The sequence below is a fragment of the Lemur catta genome, chromosome 15 (assembly GCF_020740605.2).
Source record: "Lemur catta isolate mLemCat1 chromosome 15, mLemCat1.pri, whole genome shotgun sequence".
Classification (NCBI taxonomy): Eukaryota; Metazoa; Chordata; class Mammalia; order Primates; family Lemuridae; genus Lemur; species Lemur catta.
The window spans coordinates 43,952,010-43,975,311 of record NC_059142.1 but is presented as its reverse complement, the minus strand read 5'-3'; the positions used below and the strand labels follow the sequence as shown (position 1 = coordinate 43,975,311).

Below are 23,302 nucleotides of genomic sequence, written 5' to 3'. Positions count from 1 at the left end.
TCACAACTCACTGCAGCCTCGATCTCCTGGACTCAAAGGATCCTCCTGCCTCAGCTTCCCGAGTAGCTAGAGCTACAGGTGCACACCACACATTATATTTAGATAAACCTATGAAGGAACCTCCTCAGTCCATTTATGGGATTGAAGGAACTATATTTCTTTCTTTTCTTTTTTTGGGTGGGGGAGGGGAGAGCCTACTGCACACAGCTACTTGTTCTATTTTTAATAGAGACAGGGTCTTGCTCTCGCCCTGAGCTCAAGCGATCCTCCTGCCTCAGCCTCCCAAAGTGCTAGGATTACAGGTGTGAGCCACTGCACCCAGCCTACATTTATTTCTTGATGGGCCATAAGCTGAGCACTATACATCAATTTAGTCAGAAAGGGAATTAAACTTTTACCCCAAACCGCAAATCGCTCCTATTCAAGATTAACCAAGCCAATGACTGAGTAAGTAGCCTAAACAAAGATGTCTTCTCTGATGCCATGACAGCCTTTCCAGAGCAGGATGCAGGCCCCTGACTGGCTTCCATGTACCACACAGTGTGCCTAAATCTGCCGAGTTCCTAAATCTGAGTTTCCCCATCAGGCTGACCATAATAAGTCATGGATAAGGGAAGTTCAGATAAAGATAACTTGATTCAATTCCTTCCGGCTAACCATTCTCCTTGACCTCTCTGAGGCATTTCACACTGGTGAAGCTTCCTCCAACTTCTATGATTCCATCCCAGCCCAGGGAACCTGCCACCACTCTAACCACTTCCACTTCTTTGCTGGTTCCTCCTCTTCATGCCCTCTCCCACCCCTCCCCCCAACATGTGACCATTCCTCAACATTTGGACTTTTGGCTTCGGGCTTTCTCCCTCTCCCCTCCCCCTGCCACACCTTCTCAGTGGACCTTAAGTACAAGATTCCCAAATCTCTCTGTCTAGCCCCAATTTTACAAGCAAAGCTTCATCTGCCTCTCACATACTTGAGGCAGATATGTAGTTGTTAAGAATGTAGCACTAGAGTCAAACTGCCTGCTTCAAATCCTGGCTGTACATCTTCCTAGCTGTGTGACCTTGAATTTGTTATTTAACCTCTCTATGACTTGGTTTCCTCTTCTGTAAAGTGAGAATGATGACAGTACCTGTCTCATGGAGTTATTGAAAGAATTAAATGATATAATTGGGTGAAGCAATTAGAACAGTACCTGATATATAAGTGCTCAATAAATGATAATACAGGTCCATTATCCTTTAGCTAAAATCCTTGGGCCAAAAGTGCTTCAGAATGCACACTTTGGATTTAGAAAGGTAGTAGGGTACATGTTCTGTATAGCACGTGACACCTCCCTGGCCGGGGGCACAGTCTGGGGCAGCACACCTGTGGTAGAGGCAGAATGCCCACAAATATTTCCTAGACTTCTCTGCATTTCAAAGTTACTTTGGGGTTTTGTGCCTAGTTTTGACTAAGAGCTGGGAACAGAATTGAGCTCTATACTGTCTTCCATGGAAGTCACATGTCCTACAATACTGGCATCTCTTTCAATCCAGGTTGCTAAGTCACTGTGGGGAACACTGGCCTTCCCATCCTCATACTGGACATACTGTATTAAGTCACCAAGATTTAGGGTTTATTTGTTAACATAGTACAAGCTATTTATCCAAGCTATCCTAATTTTTGCAATGCAAAGTATGAATAGTCACATTAAGTGGAATAAAGAAAGACTATAAGTACCCCTATGTCTGTTCAGGCCAGGTTTGGTTGCCAAATGTTTGCTGCAAATTAAAAAAAAAAATTTGTTTTAAACCCAGAAACTAAAAACTAAAAAAAAAACCCCAAGAAAACAAAAATCTTTTAGTTTGCAGTACTGTTTGCATTTCAGAATTCCGGTTAAGGGATTGTGGACCTAAAACATACACACACATACACACACTCGCTCACATACACCTCACACACTCATAGAGTCTTTTTCCACTGTAATCTCAAACTCAACTTCACCATATGTGTTTACATCACAACCTCTTAAACTAGTCTCCCTTCTCAACTATTACTGTCTTTTTTTTTTAAGAGATGGGATCTCTCTATGTTGCCCAGGATGGAGTACAGTGGCTATTCACAGGCACAATCACTGGGCACTACAAATTTGAACTTCTGGGTTCAAGCGATCCTCCTGCCTCAGCCTCCTGAGTAGCTGGGACTAGAGGCACATACCACTGCACCCGGCTCATTCTCACTATTTCTAACATTGGTACTGCTGCACTCTTGGCTACACAGACTCAAATCTCTGAGTTATCCTTGATTATTTCTTTCCTTTCCCCATTCACAGCCAGACAGCAAGTTCCAATTCTCCCTTCAAAGTCCTCCAATGGAGATTCTGCTTCCCATTCTCCCTGACATCACCATCATTAAGACCCTTCCCCCTTGCTCATGGATTCCTAAATCCACCTCTGGAAGCCCTCCTTCCAACCCACTGTACGCTCCTATATAGTCCCAACCATCTTAACCACCTTTTTCACCAGGTCCTTTCCTTATTCATAAAGTAATCAGTGATATCCATGACCTTGGAATAAAGTCTAAATTCTCTGTCATTCGAAGCTCTCTAGGATTTAGGCTCAATCACTTTACCTAATCATCTCACAGTGTTCCCCACAGGAACCCCACTCTCCAGCCATGATCAATGCTCATCCAATTTTTCTGAAATATGCCATATTCACTCCTTCCCCTGGGCCTTTAATCATTCTGTTTCCTGACCCAGAGCACTACCCTTTCTCCTTTCCACCTAACTAAACTTTTATGCATCCTTCACGGCCTAGTTCAAGTGCTTTTCCACCTGAAATGACTCCGTAACATCTTTGGCCCAAGCTCATCTTTCACTTTCCTGGCTTCCCACAACACTCACCCATTTAGGCACAGTCACATCCTACTTTGTTTCTGTTTTTCATGTATTTTTTATTTCCTAGTAAGACTGCATGATTCCTGGGGTACAGGGAACATGACATACGTTTCTTTTGTGTGTCTAAGAAACTTGACTATAGGCACAGGTTGCACTGAACAGAGAGGTGCCACAGCTGCTGAGAAAAATGTTCCAGTACAAAAATTCAGGTCTAGGCAGGTTCAAGTCCCCTGTCCACCACAAGCTATCTGGTGAGAGGAATACTGAGAGCTATGCTCAGGAGAAGGACAGTACAGGCCTCCAGGCTGAGCTAAAGATTCAGGAACTCAGCAGGAGTAATAGGAGTAACTGACAATAACACCAAATTTAAGCAAGAATGACCTTCTTAAAGTCTGGACTCAATAGTAGAACATGTAACCAAAGAGGGCTTTCAAGAATCTGAAATTATCAGTGGTTATTAAACAAAGGTTTGTGAACTAATTTGACCTGGCAAAGCCCTCAGTTAGCTGTCATCCTTCTTTCCCTCCCTCTGATTCTGTATTGCTCCCTCTCCTTGTATTTGCTATATACCTTGGATGGCTCCCCACATCCTTGGAACTAGAGTCCTCATTTTGCCAAAGATAATAAATAAATGAAAGAAAAGGAAAAGTGCGACAAAAATTAAAATTTCATTTGTAAGCATGACTCAGGAAAGTTGTAAGAGATCAGTGGAAGAGATGACTATAAAGCAATCTTCTTACAAAATATAATGCCAGGCTTATGTGTTGCTTTGTATCTTATTTTCACACTGGCCAGCCAATCTTATCAAGAACCCTTGAAAGAGAAGGGAAGTCCTCAAGAGCCAGGTCTATCACAGTAAAAGCAAAAGACAGTCTGCTCAATCACTGACCCTGCTGGGAGAACAGCTTCTGGAATTCTCTTCCTTTAGAACTGATAGCCAAGGCCCTGCTTGTGCTTGCCATGAAGAAAGCGGCTTTTCCACTCTGAAGCACCCACTAGTGAATATCTGGAGGGTCAGATCCAGACTCCAGACTCTCCACAAGTATCTAAGAGAAACAGGAATCCATGGAAATAAGGAGTCTATTCTTCCTCCGCCAGGAGTTTCAGACATTAGGCTAGCTTCAGAGGTTTGCAAAGGATCATCAGATAGACAGTAATGATAATGATAATCCAATAAAAGTAGAAAAACTTTAACTCTTTTAGTTCTACAACATTATGCATAATTCTGGTTAGAAGCTTTCTCCAAAGTGCATACCTGCAGTGCCAGAACATAATAGAAGTAATATAATCACTACAACTTTACATTTATACATCTGTTTTACAATACACAAAATATACCTATGATCTTACAATAATCTTAAGAGGTAAAGTATTACATCTATATTTCAGATGGAAAAACTGAATTCAGAAAGGTTATATGACTTACACATGGTAAGATTACTATGACTAGGAGTCAGAAGACCTGGGTTTGCTTCCTGGCTCTGCTCAATAGGCTTCTGCAAAAGCTGTGTGAACCTTAAAGTATTAGAGTTGCTGATGTTAACTGTTGTTGAAAGTATTCTATGAATTGTAAAATCCTATGTTAATAGATGATTAACAACTCTATGACTCTTAGGCAAGTGCTCTGTACACTAAGCTGTCAGACCCACAGTGAGCTGGCACCCATTGATAAAGCACTGTGAGTTGATGACTGCTAAAGGGATGTTACACATCATGCCTGCAAAACCAGCCACATCTAGGATGTGCCACACATTTAGAAACTTTCAGTCACCTCTAACCATGCTTATACTATAGGCTTCCAGAGACCCAAAGTACATACAGAGAACACGGACCCTACCTCTTAGCAAATATTAATAGTTTAGCTGATCACCTCAGTGTCCATGTACTTCCATAGCTGCTCAGAATGCTTATTGGTTCTCAAATGCAATCTCTTTTTCAATTAGTTACCAAGCTTATTTACTTAGGGAAAAGGATGTCTAAAGTTCTGCCAAGCAGAGATATTAAATTAGATTTTCCAGTTCTTCCAAGCCTCAGCCCCCAAACAATTCTATCAATGAACCCACAGCTTCTCTGACTTTCCTTGCTTTGCCAAGGTTGAACCCCATGAGGCTGTGCCAATCTCAACTCTGCCTGTGGCCAGCATTGCCATTCTCACACTGAAACTCTGTTTGCCTCTGCCAGCACCATTCCACCCTTGAATAAACAACCTTTCCTGCTAGCCAAAATACTTAGTTTCTTTTAACTGGGACTCTGTAATTTGAATCTTTAGCTCAATTTGACATTTCTTACCCCAATTTGGTATCTCTTCACAATTTAAATTAGGTTTTGATCTTTAATTCCTCTCTCCTCCTAAGCATGGACTTTCTGGCAGAAGAACTGGTAACGAAGGAAACCGTTTCATCCTATCCAAGGCCTAAGCTAACAAAAACAAGAATAATAATAATAAACGTGAATTCACTCTGTAAATTGTAAAGCCCTATGTTAACGGATTATTAACATCACCAGGCTCTTTTCATCGCATTGAGTTGTAAACATCTCTCCTCCACATCTTCCCCACAGGTCCATCTCACCCCTTCTTTCCTAGAAATGTATTTGCTGAGACTTTCTCCCTCTTTCTGCTTTCAGAATTTTGCTGAAGAATAGCTCCCCTGGTCAGAAGCTGAACATCTGCTACACTTCCCAGGAGAGACCATTCTACAATCTTGACTTCATTAAGGGGAAAAGCTATCTTGAAATTTCCATTGCCCTTTTACCCAATATTAGCATAAGGCTTAGAACTTCAATTTCTAAATAGCCATGCCAGTTCCATAGCTTCACATTCCTCCTAGAATAGAATCTTAGATAGGATTCCTATTGATGAGCTTATCACAATGCATAGAAACTCATGACCTGTGGGAAAAGAATGAATGTGCCACTGAATCTCTACATATCTTCAAGTATATACTTAATCTCTTGCGCAATAAATCAACAGTCCCTCACATAGTACACAGAGTTATGCTGTTCAACACAACAGCCACTAGCCACATGTGGCTATTCATATTAATTAAAATTAAATGAAATTTAAAATTCTGTTCCACATGTGGCTGGCTAGTGGCTACCACATCGGACAGTACAGATATAGAACACGTCTGTGACCACACAAAGTTTATTGGACAGCACTGATAGAGCTGCTGATGAATAATATTGTTGTAAGAAATGGTGACTGACTAGAGGCACAGAACACAGGTCATGAGTAAACAGAGCTCCCTACAAATCCACTGAAACAACTCGTCTGGGAAATGAATTCCACCCCTGCAGCATGGGTAGCAGATTTAAAAGTACATTTCAGCTTTAATGGGTAATTTGGGTCCTTACCAAAAATTTCTTTTTCTCACTGGCCCCTGCACATGAGCTTGTTGTTACTGTGGGGCTGTTCAGAAGGGCTGAGCTGCTGCTGTTGTTTTTTTTCTTTAAAAACAAAAAAACTGAGGTTAATAATTTGTATCCTCCATGCAATAGAAAAAGTTTGACAATATTCAGGTAAATTGTGAGTCTAAAGAGCCAGTACTTCTTGTTAAGATTATTTCCTAACAAATAGCCTTCTACCTCATAACCACTGACTTTACTCCAATAACACAACAGCAGGCACTGTAAAAAGAACTTCTCTTATGATAGCTTTTAGGCTCTAAGCAGAAGAATTCCTAAAAGGGAACCCTCCTTCAAGGAGCTATCAGGGACCACTCCACCCCTCCTGGGCCAATGCAAGAAAGCTTCCCCTTTCACCCACTAACTGATATCCATGCTAATAGTCCAGTTGGAGAAAGATCAGCTAACTGGAGCAACATTAGCAAGCACACTCCACATAGGAAGACAGGAAGGAAAGTGAGGTCATTAGGCTCAAGCCTGGGGGAGGGGACTCACTTCTGGTAAAACATTCCTTCCAAAAGTGGCTTTGAATACAAATGAGTTACAAGGGAGACACACACACACACACACACACACACACACACAAAAGAATAACGAGGTATGAAAATAGTACGAGAATGGTCCCTAATCTATTATTCCCCCCATTCTGTAAGGTAACCACAACAATAAGGGCAGCTTTCTAATAAGAGCAGCATGCTGTAACCTTCTGTTACAACATGAAACAAAAGGACTCCTCTTCCCCTAGGGTCCCTAGTATTCCTAAAGGCAGGAAATACTCTGGAAAGCTCTATCTAGTAGACCTCAGTCAGAAAAAGTTCTAGGGCCTTATACTATTTCTAGGAACCAAGGGTACTTCTGAAGAATTAGTCAAGGTGCAAATGAGAGAGGAGGTTAGCTGATAATACAGAGAACCACAAGGGAGAATGTCATGGACAAATTTTCAAACATGCCCAATATGGCCAGCCGATATAGCACTGGACACCCACTAGGTAGAAAAGCTCTCCATCATTCCTCTTTGTAGGCCAAAGTACCCAGGAGACAGGGAGGCAGTAGAGTGGTAGTAGAGGCGAAAAGACTCTCAATGGCATACAAATTTAAATGTTAACAAAAACAGGAAATATTCCCCTAAAGAAGCATATAATTCTCAATAAAACAAGCACTCTCAACTACCTGAGTAATAAGGGATAACAACTATAAACAATAACAACAAAATCACTCATTGTTGCGTTTATATACTATGTGACACTTTCATAAATAAATTTCCCTTCCTAATTATATCTTACATAAGGTAATACCAAATTACTAAATTTTTCCTGGGCATATATTATAAGGTAGCTAAAAACATGAGTTAGGGATCATGAATCTGAATATTTGCAAAATAATCAGTAAAGGGAAAAAAATCATATCAATACTGCCCCCATAACAAGTGAAGGAATTATTCTTATTCTGCACAGAAGAAACTCTAGGCACAAGGCTTTGGGATTCCAGATCATGGACCCGCACTTGATAAGTATATGTCACTTACCATTTAACAGACTAGAAGGTACCAACATAATTCAAGCCTGGTATTAAAGTATCCTTGGCTTTTCATATTTTCCCATTTGAGCTTCTTTTCTTCTTTTCTTTTTTTCTTTTTTTTTTTTGTGGAGACAGAGTCTTTCTCTGTCACCCTGGGCAAGAATGCAGTGGTGTCATGGTAGCTCACTACAAGCTCCAACTCCCAGGCTCAAGTATCCTCCTGCCTCAGCCTCCTGAGTAGGTGTGAGCCACAATGCCTGGCTAATTTTTCTTTTTTTTAGTAGAGACAGGGTCTCGCCCTTGCTCAGACTGGTCTCAAACTTCTGAGCTCAAGCAATCCACCTGCCTCAGCTCCTCAGAGCGCTAGTATTACAGGCGTGAGCCACCATGCCCAGCCATACTTCCCATTTGAAAACCCCTTCCCAACAAATCTAGTTAAGCTCTGTCAGGGCCACACATACCTGCCTATTTGGGTGACCCGTGTCCTTGTTCTTCATGGTCTCATATCCAGGCACTGGGGCACGTCGGCTCATCTGGAGGGCCACCAGATCCTTCATGATCGAGTTCAGGGCCTCCTGCTCGTCTGCAACAAATGAGAGCATATGGACTAAGATATTTAAATATAGACCAGTAAAGCACTTTCACAAATTATATGACTATACTCAGGGAGCTCTGCCCAGGTAAAATGACAAACCCAGTAACTTAAATCACATGCAGCTGATGCTTCCCAAAAGGTCACACTGTGGCGATTTGAATTTTAATGGATTCTTAACAGCCCACCAATCACGTTTCTGGCAGCAATATTCACCAATTCATTGCCAGGAAGGGAGGCACTTTAACAGCAATTCATCCAGTGCCAGAGATGCTCAACCAGGAAAAATAGATGAAAAGTTGGGGTGAAAAACAACACAGCACGGTGTGGTAGGGTATTGAATGAAAAGATGAATCCACAGAGAACTGACTATAGCACAGAGTCAGTCCTAGGTTTATTAAGCACCATATGTGGGAGAGCAAATTTTAAAAAGTACCAAACAAAGGACCTCAGGTAGCTGCTTTGAACAGAAGTCGTTTTACAAGCCTAGGCTTTAAATGCTCCCCCAAACTCTTTACAAGTTTATAGGCCTTCTGCTTCCCACAGGGAAGTCAAAGGGCACTTCTATTGTTTTTCTTCCCTAACTGACCAAGCAACACATTGTCTCTACATTACTGGCATTACTTTTAATCTCCTTTTCTTGAAATAGCATAGAGTGCTAGACTTCTCACGCCCTGAAGACAACTGACCAAAACCCAGAACCCAAACCAGCCCAATTCCATGCTTTACAAAATTCTCCCAGGTCCTTCAAGAAACCTTTGTTCACTCAAACAGCACTTGCAGGTTGAAAATAAATAAATCTGTTGATCTGGAAGTGAACATGAGGGATGAGCTGTTACACGTGCTTTGGTGACAAGTGAGTCACCGAGGACTTGGAACACACCTTAAAAGAATTACAAAAAATTCCACCCAAAGAGAGTGCCTATCTTCTGCCCTTTATCTTTGTCCCTTGGAAATATTCTCTAATCACACCCCATGGAAAGTAAAGAACAGCATGAAGTCTCGAATTTTTTTTTTGAGACAGAGTATCACTCTGTCGCCCCAGCTAGAGTGCAGTGGCATCATCATAATAGCTCACTGTAACCTCAACTCAGCTCAAGTGATCCTCCTGCCTCAGCCTCCCAAGTAGCTGGGACTATAGGCACACACTACCATGCCTGGCTAATTTTTCTATTTTTTGTAGAGATAGGGTCTCGCTCTTGCTCAGGCTGGTCTTGAAGTCCTGGCCTCAAGAAATCCTCCCCACCTCGACCTCCCAAAGGGCTGGGATTACAGGCGTGAGCCACCACACCTGGCCCCAAGAACAGCATGAAGTATAGGAAGTCAAATTGCTCTAGTCTCTTCTTCCACATTATTTGTCTCTCTCCTATTCCTAGAACAAATCTGCTTCGAGTGCCCTAATGCACCCTGGGAGGTGCAGGAAAGGAAGGACAAAGGTGCCTATAAAGAGGTTTTTGCTTGTTCAGAAAAGTAAAATTAGATTTAAAACTTGCAGGAAAAACATAAGAGTAGCTTCCCATATGATTCCACTTCAAAACACATACAAAGTACGTGTTTTGGATAAGAGTGACATAGCTGTAGTACTGAGAGCATGTAGTAAAGTGGATAAGGAATGAGGAGGAAGTGGGTATCTACAAAAAGACATTTGTCAAAATTAAAACACATAAATCCCATCAATTATTTTATATCTTCTAGCAATTTCTCCATAGCTGCCTTAAAAAAAGGGAACTTGCTTGGTTTTGGGTTTTGTTTTTTTAGCCTCAACCAAGGTTTAAAAACCGGAGCATATTTTGCTGTACATTAAAAAATAATAATAAATAAATAAATAAAAACTAGAGCATAACATCTAAGCTAGGAAGATTGGCTTATGTATTATATATAGGTTTATATATTAAATTGACTTATATACTACTAAATATAATATATATACAATTAATAGAGCCAACTGTAACAATAAATTGGGATCAATATAAGGAGGATTATGACTACTAGGTAGGTAGGTGTTTTCTGAGGAACATCCAACAATATTTCTTTTTTTTATTCTCCCCCTCACATCCCCCCACTACCAACAGTATTCCTAAGAGCAGAATGCATGGAGTTTTCATTATCAACATTAAGCACACTAAGAATTGAAAATTTCAGTTGTCTCAACTCACATAGTGAATCAAGACAGATGTGAACACACACATGCATGCTTTTCAGGTCAGATCCACAAATATGACTGAAGAAATGATTTCTAATTCTGTATAAGATGATGCTATGATGCTATTATAAGAGCTGGGTTATCAGGTTGATAAATTCTATTTCCAGGAAGCTAACCAATTCCTGGCATTACTTAATGAATAAACTTGTTTGGTAGTTCCAGCACTGAGAACACACTAGAGCTGCAGTCCCCAACCCTTGGGCTGTGGACCGGTACTGGGCTGTGGCCTGTTAGGAACCAGGCCACAGAGCAGGAGGTGAGCAGTCAACCCAGCAAAGCTTCATCTGTATTTACAGCTGCTTCCCACCACGGGCACCACCACCTGAACTCTTCCTCCTGTCAGATCCGTGGCAGCATTAGATTCTCACAGGAGAGCGAACTCTACTGTAAACTGCACATGCGAGGGATCTAGGTTGCGCACTGCTTATGAGAATCTAATGCCTGATGATCTGAGGTGAAACTGAGGTGGTGATGCCAGCACTTGAGAGTGGCTGCAAATACAGATTATCATTAGCAGAGAGGTGTGACTGTACAGAGACCATAATAAATCACTGTCTCCCATCACCACCAGATGGGACTGTCTAGTTGCAGGAAAACAAGCTCAAGGCTCCCATTGATTCTGCATTATGATGAGTTGTATAATTATTTCATTATATATTACAATGTAATAATAATAGAAATAAAGTACACAATAAATGTAATATGCTTGAATCATCCTGAAACCATCCCTACCCACCCCACCCCCGGTCTGTGGAAAAACTGTCTTCCATGAAACCAGTTCCTGGTGCCAAAAAGGTTGGGGACCGCTGCACTAGAGGAATAGTTGGCACTATTACCTGAAATCTGGGACAACTGACACAAGGAGAGCAGGGTATAGATTCTGATTTTGTGTCAAAGTCAAACACATTACCAGAGGCAGATGGGTTCTTCAATTGATACTTCAAATTGAGGACATGGATAAAGACAGGAAGTAAATCAAGTGGCTCTTTTAGGCATTTCTTCCTAGATTGAGTTTTTTTTCTCTTCCCCCCAAAAGTGACATCACTACAAACACTTGGCAGCCACAGTTATTCCTGTGGTATGGACTGAGATTTTAGCAGAATTATCAGCACTCCCTCAATGTGGCATTCCTTAAAGAAAACAAAAACAAAGTTTTTAAAAACAAATTACAGCTTTCTTAAAAGTACAGCAGTCAAGAATATGAACATTGGAGTCAGAAAAATTTGGGCATAAGGAGGCCTTGACCAAATTACTTATTCTCCCTAAAACTCATTTTCCTCATCTGTAAAATGGAGATAATGAAAGTATTATTTCATAGAGCTACTAGGACAGTTAAAAGCAAAAGAAAACTTACAAATTATTTCTCAAGGTACCTAACAGTAATGCTAAAAAAAAATGCTGGCTATTATTATTAATGGGAAAAGGTCAATGGAAAAAGACTGGAGGCCATTTAATGTGCCCTGATACTTAATTTCATTCCAAATTTTCATTAATCATTAACAATAACCATTTATTGAACACTTATCACATATTATACATTAGAAAGTTTGTTGGTTTTTATTTTTTTTGCTTTTTTTTTTTGAGGCAGAGTCCTGCTCTGTCACCTGGGCTAGAATGCTGTGGAGTCAGCCTAGCTCACAGCAACCCCAAACTCCTGGGCTCAAGCAATCCTCCTGCCTCAGCCTCCCAAGTAGCTGGGACTACAGGCATGCGCCACCATGCCTGGCTAATTTTTTCTATATATTTTTAGTTGTCCAGCTAATTTCTTTCTATTTTTTTTTTAGTAGAGACAGGGTCTCACTCTTGCTCAGGCTGGTCTTGAACTCCTGAGCTCAAACGATCTGCCCACCTCGGCCTCCCAGAGTGCTAGGATTACAGGCATGAGCCACTGTACCCGGCCAGAAAGTTTTAAAAGACATTTCAAGGTGTTCAAACTCTAGGGATAAAAAGATAAACAACACACAAAAGGTTATAAAAAAGACTGAATTATAGACAATATACAAACCAGAGTATAGAGACAAATACATAAAAATATTTTTTCAATTCTACCTTTAGCTTTCTATGCAGGGAGAAATGAATGAAAAAAAATAAATTTTTAAAAATACAAATAGTAAGAGGTTATATAGATGATTTTATACAATTATTAACAGAATAAAGATTCTTCAAGAAAAGCAAGCTGTTCCAGCTATGCCAGAGAGCTTAGAAAATGAACCCAGGAGGAAAAAGGACATGAAGAGTAAACAAGGGATACAGAGGAAGAAAGGAGGGTCAGGGACTGTTCCTCAGTGAGTAATCCAGATCGAGTAGAGTAGGAAGAAGGGAAGCTGGCAAGGAAGGCTTTGAGAGGATTGGAAAACACAAGAGTGGCCACTGAAGCCAAGACCAAAGAAGGGTAGTAGCAGGCATAGGCCAGAAATGTCCAGTAGAGTGGCAGAGGCAGAAACAAAATTTTAAAGGGAATCAAGAAGTTGGAGATTAAAAGAAAATTAGAAGTAGTAGAAATCAACAATTTATTTGTGAACTTTACATGTGAACAAGTTGAGGGAAGAGTAATACCGTGCTATAACCTTGGAAAGATTTCCTGAGGATGGGGGTGGTCTGACACACTTAGAAACTACCTGAAGAAGCACCAAGAGAAAGCAGTTAATTCTAGAGACTAACAGTTTAAAAATCTAGGAAGGTGAGGAGTATTCATGGAAAGTAGAAAAGAAGGCATCTATGAAACAAGGATTAGAGTTCAGGGTTTAAAAGTGGAAGCTCTTAAACAGTTTTAAGTAGACAGGTATCTGTAATTCCTCTCTGACATGTGTTTTTCCTTCTCCTAATACCCTGACCTGTGGTATGGAGGCTGCCAGGCAACACACTCCTCTAGCTCCAGCAGGAAGCCACTCTTCCATACTGAGCTATTACCTCTATCCAAAAGGAAAGTTTTAAGGCAATTCCCACTTATGAGGTCCCTTGGCTAAAAACCCAGAAAAGTTGCCAAAAGCACCATGTTCTCCAATAAACAGTGTTGTCCTGCATGATGTCTGTTTACTATGCCACACACGCTCTCTTTTCCATGTATACAATCCCTAAAGTAATTTTTTTATCTTTGTTTTCACTTAACCAATGATGTTATTTCTTCATCTTGCCAATGCTCTATCTGGCTCTGCCAGATCGTCTGATTGAACTGCTCACTCAGGAGAGCTCAGGCTTCAGTGTCCCTGAGTCAGAATTTACTATCTTCCACTTCATGACATTTCACATACTTTCACTCCCTCCACCCTGTCCATACCCGGGGCAAACATCATTTTACAATAAGTATATGAAATAAAGCCCAATCCCCAATTCATAAGAAACTTTTCTCCTTCAAAAGCATGAATGAACCTTTGCGAGATAGCAAAATTAAATCCTGGCATTTATTTTTTTGCTCCTAGGATATAAGAGACATTCAATATTAATTGATGGGTCAAAATTTTAAAATACATATTACAAAGTAAGCCATCACTTCCTCATAAGAATCAATATAGGTGTTCAAACTCTAGGGATATTTTATTTTATTTTTATTTTTTAGAGACAGAGTTTTGTTCTGTAGCCCTGAGTAGAGCACAGTGGCAACACTGTAGCTCACAGCAACCTCAAACTCCTGGGCTCAAGGGATCCTCCTGCCTCAGCCTCCCAAGTAGCTGGGACAACAGACACCTGGCTAATTTTTCTGTTTTTCATAGATATGGGGTGTTGCTCTTGCTCAGGCTGGTCTCGAACTCCTGAGCTCAAGCAATCCTCCTGCCTAGGTCTCCCAGAGTGCTAAGATTACAGGCGTGAGCCATCACACCTGGCCTATATTTAACGTTTGATGAAATTAGCCCAAAGGACTGGATCCTATAGAATTATATGTGCCAACACCAAAACTACAGAATTGATCTCTCCCTCCTCAGTACCTTTACATGCTTTTGCACTTATTTGTTTACATGTTTCTGGTTCACCTTAACTAACTGTAACTTCTTGAGGACAGGATAATGCAGGTATAAGGCTTAATACTATGTCTGGCACATAGGAGGTATCTGACAAATGGATAAAGAATAAATGGATAGCTTACACAGAACCAGAAAAACAGCATCTTATCCTCTGTGTAGTCCCCTAAGTAATGCTTACTTGGACATATATTTACTTTTTATAAATGCCTAAAATTCAGTTTTAAAATCCAATTGTCATTTTTTAAATGTCAGAAATATAATCATGACATAGCCATGTTGATTAATAAATTGTGATCCAAGTTTCAATCAAATCAAAATTGCTAACTATTCAGAGTCTACAGAGGTGGTCAGATTCTACCTATAGTGAATTGAAACTAGTCTAACAGGGAGCTCCCAACACCCTTGGAATCCTAGAGACACAAGTGTCTGCTATAAGTCACGATGATTCTAACCTCAAACCAGAACCAGACCATCTGTAATCCTATATTCAGTTCACTACATTTTCCTGTAACATTTCCAAATTGTTACATATTTTAGTAATATATCACACTAAGTTTGTGAGTACATTTATAAAAAGACCAAATAATACTAACGAATTAGTCTCAGATACTATTAACAGCATTTGCCATTACACTTACTAAAACTGGGAGAGAATTCTGGTGTGACCAAGGAAAAATGACCAGTGAATCCAGATTTTTTTAAAGCCACATAGTGTCAAAGCCAAAAAAAATTTTTTTTCCTATTATTTACAGGGATAAGTATAGTTTCCACTAGAAATTTACTGGAGCTAACAGCCAATATAAAAACTGACCTATTTTTATTAACCCAAGTTGTCAAACAAGCTTTAGTCTAGGGCTTAGAACAGCTAAGGAAAATATGACTGTTAACCAAAGAACCTGCGGGGCAGCGACTCAAATTAGTTTTGGTCTTTTCCTCACTGGGCTGGAGTTTAACAAGTATAACTAAAATATTAAGAAGTCTATGTTTCTCTCTTATCAACCCCTTGAGTTTATTTAGAACTACAGCAACTAAAAAAACTAACTAAACTGGGAATTTGAATTTTTATGTTTTACATCACCAAAATGGAAACTCGTATTTAAGAGAGAAAGGGTGTGTACATATATCCTCACTGAGCCCTATACAAAGCAAATTAAAGAATCAGGTGTCTAGGAGAATTCAGTATTAGCTCTAATAGTGTGTCAAGTTCATCTACCAAAGAAAAAAATAAATAAAATAAAAGAGGGAAAGAATTGTATGGGGAAACGGGAGTGCTGAAGAAAGACAGGGCAGTGGTTCTTAAACAAGCTTGCCTAATATACAGCCTCAGTTTCTTCATGTAAAACTGACACGGGAACAAATGAGAAGATACTGAGTTCCTGGCCCTTTTTTCTTTGGGGCTTTGGATCCTACCTATATAGTACCTTTCCTCCCCATCACTGGGCTCTCCATATAGTCACACACTTACTGAAAATGTCTTGAAATGTGAAAACAGGCTCACATCCATTTTCACATTAGATAATGAGATGTAGCTAATATATCTGGGCACTCCAACTGGTTTAGCAGTCATGTGGGAAGTGGGTGGTCTGCACACCTTAAAGTTTTTCACAATCCCCTTTGGGACTTAAGGCTGCTCCCACAGGACAAAAGAAAAGACTTATTAGAAAGACTATCACAATATAGGTTCATAAATCAAAGATTGATTCAAATTCTATAACATACAAGATAAATATCTGATCCTGGGGAAGACAAGAATAATTCCGTGCCCCATTTACAGTAAATGTTCAATAAAGATTTGTTGAATTATATATCTAAATACCAGGCCTTACTGGGTTCCTTTTACGCCTACTCTCATAGGAGACCTTTCCCCAGAAGAGTAAGCACTTCTGAAATAAAGTACAAGGAAACAGTAAGCCCAGCAAATGAACAAACCCTTAGCATACTGTATGAGAGACAGCATGAAATAGAACAAGGCAATTAATTCAAAGCAGAGTGTAAAGATGGATCACAAAAGATTATGTGGCCAATGTGATACAGCATGCACTTAACTTCCTACAAAAATGACTTGACCTTGCTATAGGGCAAGGCAAACATTAATGTTTCCTCTTCACATGGGGCACTTCACAGAAGCAACAAATGGCTCTGCAGAGGACCCTTTCACTGAAGTTTACCCCTTTATTATTCAGGACAACACCAGATATTTTTGCAAAACTTGCGATTCGGGACAACAGTGTCTCACACCTGTCACACACACACAGACAACAAGAGAACCAAAGCCCATTTCAAATGTTATTTGCTTCTTAATCTCGTCCAGGGGTCATTTGTTAAATTACCATAAAGGCTATGAAATAAAATTCAGTTCAAATGCTGAGTGTGTAAGACATTAAAGCTTTTCTTAGATTACATCTTCACAGCAGAAATTGCAAATATTGACAACAAGGAAATGATTTCATAGAAATTCTTTTGTGTAGCAAATGTTTCTTTCAAAAGTTACATAATTTCGGGGATACCGCAAGATAATAGATGTAAAACCGGATTTTTCAAAAAGTAAGATAAGAATTATAAGTGGCAGCACCCAACCAATTCCTAACCTCCAGCAATCTGCGTGCTGCACGCATTTCTCCACCGCTAGGTTGATAACAGAGATCCATCCCCTCACGCCCTCCCCCCTGCGCTGGGGCGCGCACAGGGCTCCAGAGCAAGCCCCGGGAACTCTCACAGGCCGGCCTGTGTGAGCAAAGGGAAGGAAATGACACAGGCAGGAAAAAAAAGCAAATCAAGGAAAAGACACAACAGCAGCTGGGCCTGCACCAGCCTCCAGCCCGGGCCCCACACTGCGCTCTCGCTCCCCCTCCCTCGGGCTCGCGGTCCGGCTCGCTCGGGCCAGAGCTGGGCTGCCCCGCCGAGCACGGGCCCTCCGTTCGGCCGCCGCTTTCTCGAGATGCGCCCGCCGCGCCGCCCGGAAGGCGGGCTGCCGAGTGGGTTCGGCCGGCCGAGCCGCCCCTGCGGGCCCGGAGAGCCAGAACCCCCGCCTGGGCCGCGGCGCCGCGAGGGAGGCGGGCGAGCGGCCGGCGGTCCGCAGCCCCAGGCCAGGCGGGCTGTCCATGCCTGTCAGGCGGCGGCCCAGGGTCCTCCTCCCCTCAGCCTGGGGCGGGGCGTCGCGAAGCAGCGCGGGCACAGGCCGGGGCGGTGGCGACACTCACCCATGGTGGCGATGGCGGCGGCGGCGGCGGCTCGAGCCCGGCAGTGTCACCTCCGCAGCCGGGGCTGCATGCCGGGGGCCCGGGCGGCGGGGACGGCAGCGGGCCTGGCTCCGCGCGGGGGGCGCGGGCTGCGCTCGGGGCCCCCGCCGCCTCCCCAGGCTCCGGCTGCGGCTCCGCCCGCGGCCGGGCGCTGTGGCATGGGCAGGGTGGCCCGCTACATCCCCGGCGCTCCTGGGCTTGGCCCAGCCCGGCCTCGGCGGCCCCGCTCGGCCCGCCCGCCCGCCAGTCGCTCAGCCCCGCAGTCGCTCCGTCCGGCCACCGTTCTCCACCTCAGGAACGCTCCGAAAAACAAACCGCTGGTCTCGCAGCTCGCCCCCCACTCTGTCACTCACGCCAACACCCGCCAATCCCGGGCAGCCGCTGGACCGTTGCACCCCCCCCCCACTCACTCCACTAGCCAATAACGAGCGGGGAGTCGGCGGCCCCCTCGTCCCCCCTCCGACTCTCTCCCAACACCCTAACTCTCAGCCGCCAGCTAATCATCAGCACCACACGATGAACCAATCCCGCCTACTCTTGCAGGATGCCAATGGGCGAAGCCAAGACAGTTTCCGAGGGCTGTCAATCATCGAGACAGCGCCCGGTTCCCTGCACTGCTAGCCAATCACGTAGAGGTCTCTGGGCACCCCCCCCCCCGCCCCTCCCCCGCGCATCCCTAGCTGGCGCTCCCGATCCTCTCCCCGGGAGGCGTCAGTTGCTCCAATCACGGCTCTGTCGTGAGGCTCCGCCCACATTCCCACCTCCCGTCAGTCACTGAAGATTCGGCCGGCGCGCGGGCTGGCGTCGTTCCTCGCCGGCTACTTTGGGGCTGGGGCTAGCAGAAGGCCGCTAGAGGGGCCCTCGGGCCTTCCGCCCTCCTGGTTTTTGGTGGCCCCCGCGGTCTGGACGGTTCCCGGTGCCGGCGTCCTAGTCCTCCCTGTGCCCAGCACGGGGCGCCTAACGAGCGGGGAGGGTCTGGCGCCGAGCGCTTCCCAGACGCTGCGCTGGCCCGGAGGCAGGGGCGGCCACGCCGCTGCCCCTCTTTCCTTGGGTCTCCTACCTCCAGGGCCACACCCTCCGGTCTTGGTTCCACAGGCCCCAGAGGCTGAGGTAGTGCTGGAATGTGGATCCTTGGAAATCTGTAAGTTCCTCCAGAGGTTCTTTCAGAAAATAACTTTTTTCTGGTTATAAAAGTAACACGAGCTTTTTGTAAAAAAAATTGAAAAATGCAGAAAAGTATAAAAAAGCAAATTTAAAAATCCCACCCCAGAGATAATCGTGTCTATTTCCTACCTATATAGATGTTTGACAAAAATGTCTTTATGTTGTTCCGTGGTGTTTACATTTTAAGTGTTTTTCCGTACCACTAAATATTGTTCAAAAACAATCGTATTTGATATGCCAAAATAAAACGTGACCATAATTAATTTCCCTAACCCCACATTGCTCAACACTTTATACACCCAGATCTTCAAATGCCAAGTCCACCACAACTAATGTGGGCGTTCTTCTGGTCCCTCTTCCAGTGTAATATGTCAGACTCTAGAATAATCTTCCTTAGATGCCATTTTTAACTGTCAACTAAGAATACAACAGAGGAGTATCTCATGTAATTTACTGAATACTGTACTTAAAGAATAGAATGGTTGTATGGGTACTCAAAGTATGGTTTCTACTGAATGCGTATCTCTTCCAAACCATCCTAAGTCAGGGACTGTACAAACCTAGGATGAGTCTTCCTTGATTCTTCTCTCTCCCTAACACCTATATATCCAAACATTCAGCAAGTCTTTTCAGCTTTCATTTCAAAATGTATCTGAATCCAACCACTTCTTACCACCACTACCCCAGTCCAAGCCACCACCCTCTCTCTCTGGAATGATTGCCCTAGCCTCCTATCTGGTCTCCCTGTTTCCTCTGTGGCAGCCCAATAAATGATTCTCCAACAGCAACCAGAGTGATCCTTGTAAAATGTAATTCAGATCACGCCACTCCCCTGCTTTCAGCCCTCCAACACTCAGAATAAAACCCCAACTCTTTGTCATGACCTGTCAGGCACAACAGAAGGCTCCCACCACGCTCTCGGACCTCTTCTACCACTCTCTCCCTCCATCATTATCCTCCAGCCACACTGGCCTTCTTACCATTCTTTGAACATACCAAGCCTTTTCACCTCAGGACTTTTGCATGTGCCATTTGTTCTACCTGGAATACTCTCCCCCGGATATTCAGATATTCCCATGTCTGCACTTTATTCAAGTCTCTGCTCAAATGTCAACTCTTAAGAGAAGTCATTCATAACCACCACATCCAAAATGGCGTTTCTCCCCTCCATCATTCTGTATGCCTGTATTTTGCCTTATTTTACTTTATGGTGCCTGAAATTATACATTTATTTGTTTGCTTTCCTCCCGTTACAAAAAACATGAGCTGTGTAGGAACAGGGATCCTGTCCTGCTCACTGCTCTATCACCAGCACTTAGAATGGTGCCTCACACATAGAGAACTGCAATACAACTGCATCAATCTTTAGCTGAAAGGAGCCTTCTGATTTACCTTCTATCTTTCTTACAACTGCCTTCTTGTGGGCTTCATTTCCATTGCCTGTCCCTCAACCAACCATCTCAAATATTCCGACACTGCAGTTACCGTATGTGCTGAGGATTCCAGAATCTGAACTGTATTTCTAGCTCAGGGAGGTCTTTCTTCTGAGCTCCAGAGGCATCACCCTTTGGGTATCCCACAGACACCTCCAATTCCAGGTCTGAACTGAACTCATCATTTTTCTCCACAGTTCTTTATTTCCTCTATCCATCTTCAGTTCTGCAAGTTAGATACATTTGAATTATCAGAGAGCTCTTCCTCTCCATCTGCCTTCCCACACAGCCAGTCCTGACCATGCCACCAATCTGTCCATTCCTCTCCCATCCCCGGCTTCACCATCCTAGTTCAAATCACCAAAAGCTCTTACTTGCATTACTTTGTGTAAGAGCCTCTAAATGCATATTCACATCACAGGTGATCTTTCTACAATGGACACCTGATCCTCTCATACCCTGTTTAAAAACTTAATGGTTTCCCATCATCCTTAGGATAAGTCAAATCTGAGAATATAGTTAAGAAGATCCTTCAGGACCCAACCCATTTCTTCTTCTCCTTCCATTTCTCACCTCCTCCAACTTTATCATTCAAATTCTATGCTCCAGCCACACGAACCCCTGGCAGTTCCTCAAATATGACTGTCTTTTGCCTCTATACCTCTTTATGTGCTATGTTCTCTGTACCAAGTGCTCTTCTCCATTTCTGCTTGCTCCTGCCTTCATTCTTTCAGGGAAGAACTTGACCTAAACATCACTCCCCCAGGAAGCCTTTTTAGACTGACACCTCCAAGTCTGGGTTAAGGCCCTCTGACATGCTCCCAGAGCACTCAGTACTTTCTTCATCAAAGCATTTGTCCCTCTCTATTGTAACTGCCTTTAACAAAGTAAGCATAAAAACAGAAGCTTTCATTCAAATCAGTATGCTTATCATCTTTCATAGCACATTCAAAAAAACATAAATATTTGTCAAATGAATAAGTGAACCTCAAATGGGGGTGTTAGTAATTGAATGTAATTTCCACGAATGCTCCCATTTAGTTATGTACAGTATTTTAGCTTCTCCATGTTGCTTTCTCTCAATATTCATTTTCCCTGTGAAGCTTCCCATGCCTTCTCAAGGGTGTCCCTCCTGGTTTTACACTGAGTGGATACCCCGGGGTAAGCACCTGAGCCATGCCTACCCCTCTGTGCTCAGGGCCTCAGAAAGTGCTGGTCCCACTGGGCAGCCCAATCCCACCGCAGCTGCACACTTTCCTTTTTTTCTTTCAGGAACACAGGGACACTTGAATATGTGATAGGGAACCATAAATATGAATAAATGAATTCTCTTAGGGGATAGCTCAATGGATTGGTGTAAAAAGAAAAAAAATCCAAGAAACCTACCACCTGATTTGATGAAAATTGCTTTAATTCAGAGGTAAAGTTGAATATATTGGGATTATCAATTCAATTAGTTTATCTGCATTATCAAGGAATAATGTATAACTCAGATTTCTACAGCCATGATATTTTATAAATTATTGACATTTACTTCTAAATAAAAATTATTTTTCATTTTGAAATTCCAGTCCTAGAAACATCTTTAATTTTCTTTTATTTTCCAAGTTCTATAAATTTGTCCTAAAGAATACTTTCCAAGTGAACAAAGGTAAAGAATGTTCATTGCAGCATCTTTTTTAAGATAGACAATCCAAATGTCCATTGATAGGAGACTGGCTAATTAAATTATGGCACATTAATACAATAAAATATTATGTAGCTACTAAAAAGAATGAAGAGACTGCTCTGGCTTAATGCCAAAAGGTATCTAGGACATAAGGTGAAGTGGGAAACAAAACAAGAACAGATTATAAAGTAAAGTGTATGGAGTGATCACATTTCAGTCTTTTGTTTGTTTGTTTGTTTGTTTTTTGAGACAGAGTCTCGCTCTGTTGCCTGGGCTAGAGTGAGTGCCGTGGCGTCAGCCTAGCTCACAGCAACCTCAAACTCCTGGGCTTAAGCGATCCTACTGCCTCAGCCTCCCGAGTAGCTGGGACTACAGGCATGCACCACCATGCCCAGCTAATTTTTTCTATATATATTTTTAGTTGGCCAGATAATTTCTTTTTTTTTTTTTTTTAGAAGAGACGGGGGTCTCACTCTTGCTCAGGCTGGTCTCGAACTCCTGACCTCGAGCGATCCACCTGCCTTGGCCTCCCAGAATGGTGGGATTACAGGCGTGAGCCACCGTGCCTGGCCCACATTTCAGTTTTTTAAAATGTTCATTTATATTTAGTGAGAAAAAGGCCAACATTCATTGAACATTTACTATTGCCAGGCACTGTTTTAAGTGCTTAACATATATTAACTCATTTAACTCTCAAAACAGCCCTATGAAGTAGGTATTATAATTACCCTCACTTTACAGGTGAAGAAACAGGTGCAAAGAGGTTAAGTTCTTGTTCAAGGTTGCTACCAAGTGGCAGAGCCATAATTTGTTTCTCAGCAGACGAGCTCCAAAGAGTGGAATAATATAGATTGTTAACGGTGGTTGTACCTTAGGAAGTAGCATTAGATGGGACTTTTATTTTTTTTTAATATCTCTGTGAGGTTTGACTTTATCAAAATAATATGTTACCTTTTTGGCATACACAAAAGATAAAAAGAGGAAAAAAGTAAAAACTGCTATCCTGTTTACTGGCTGGGCATGGAATAAAGAAAGAAAGTGATTTCAGTCAAGAGTAGTGTGGTATCTATCATAGCATTCTCTTTTTGCCACACCTACTGACTATTTTATTTTCTCTTCATAGCACGTCTCCAGAGGAGTCTGTAGGGATTCAATTAACAGTTAGGGAATCAGGGGCTCTTAGAGTTTGAAGCTTTACTGACTGCTGTGCTATAAGTTTCAGAGAAAAAACAGTAACTCAAC

General features: G+C 42.5%; 1 protein-coding gene across 5 annotated transcripts in view; it reads right to left on the bottom strand.

Annotated features, from left to right (window-relative positions):
- The window catches only part of MAP3K3 (mitogen-activated protein kinase kinase kinase 3), a 60,426-nt gene extending 42,321 nt beyond the window's left edge, over positions 1-18,105 (bottom strand). For 2 of the 5 annotated variants that reach the window (XM_045525959.1, XM_045525961.1), the window contains exons 1-3: positions 17,756-18,105; positions 8,263-8,384; positions 6,233-6,325 (exon numbers count right to left, since the gene is read on the bottom strand). In XM_045525959.1, coding sequence (XP_045381915.1) covers positions 6,233-6,325; positions 8,263-8,384; positions 17,756-17,759 — 219 coding nt within the window. In that variant the 5' untranslated portion in view covers positions 17,760-18,105. Of the gene's footprint in view, positions 1-6,232; positions 6,326-8,122; positions 8,125-8,262; positions 8,385-17,755 lie in introns of those variants that run through there. The other 3 variants (XM_045525962.1, XM_045525963.1, XM_045525964.1) reach the window with 2 other exon arrangements.
- Positions 18,106-23,302: the final 5,197 nt, after the last annotated feature.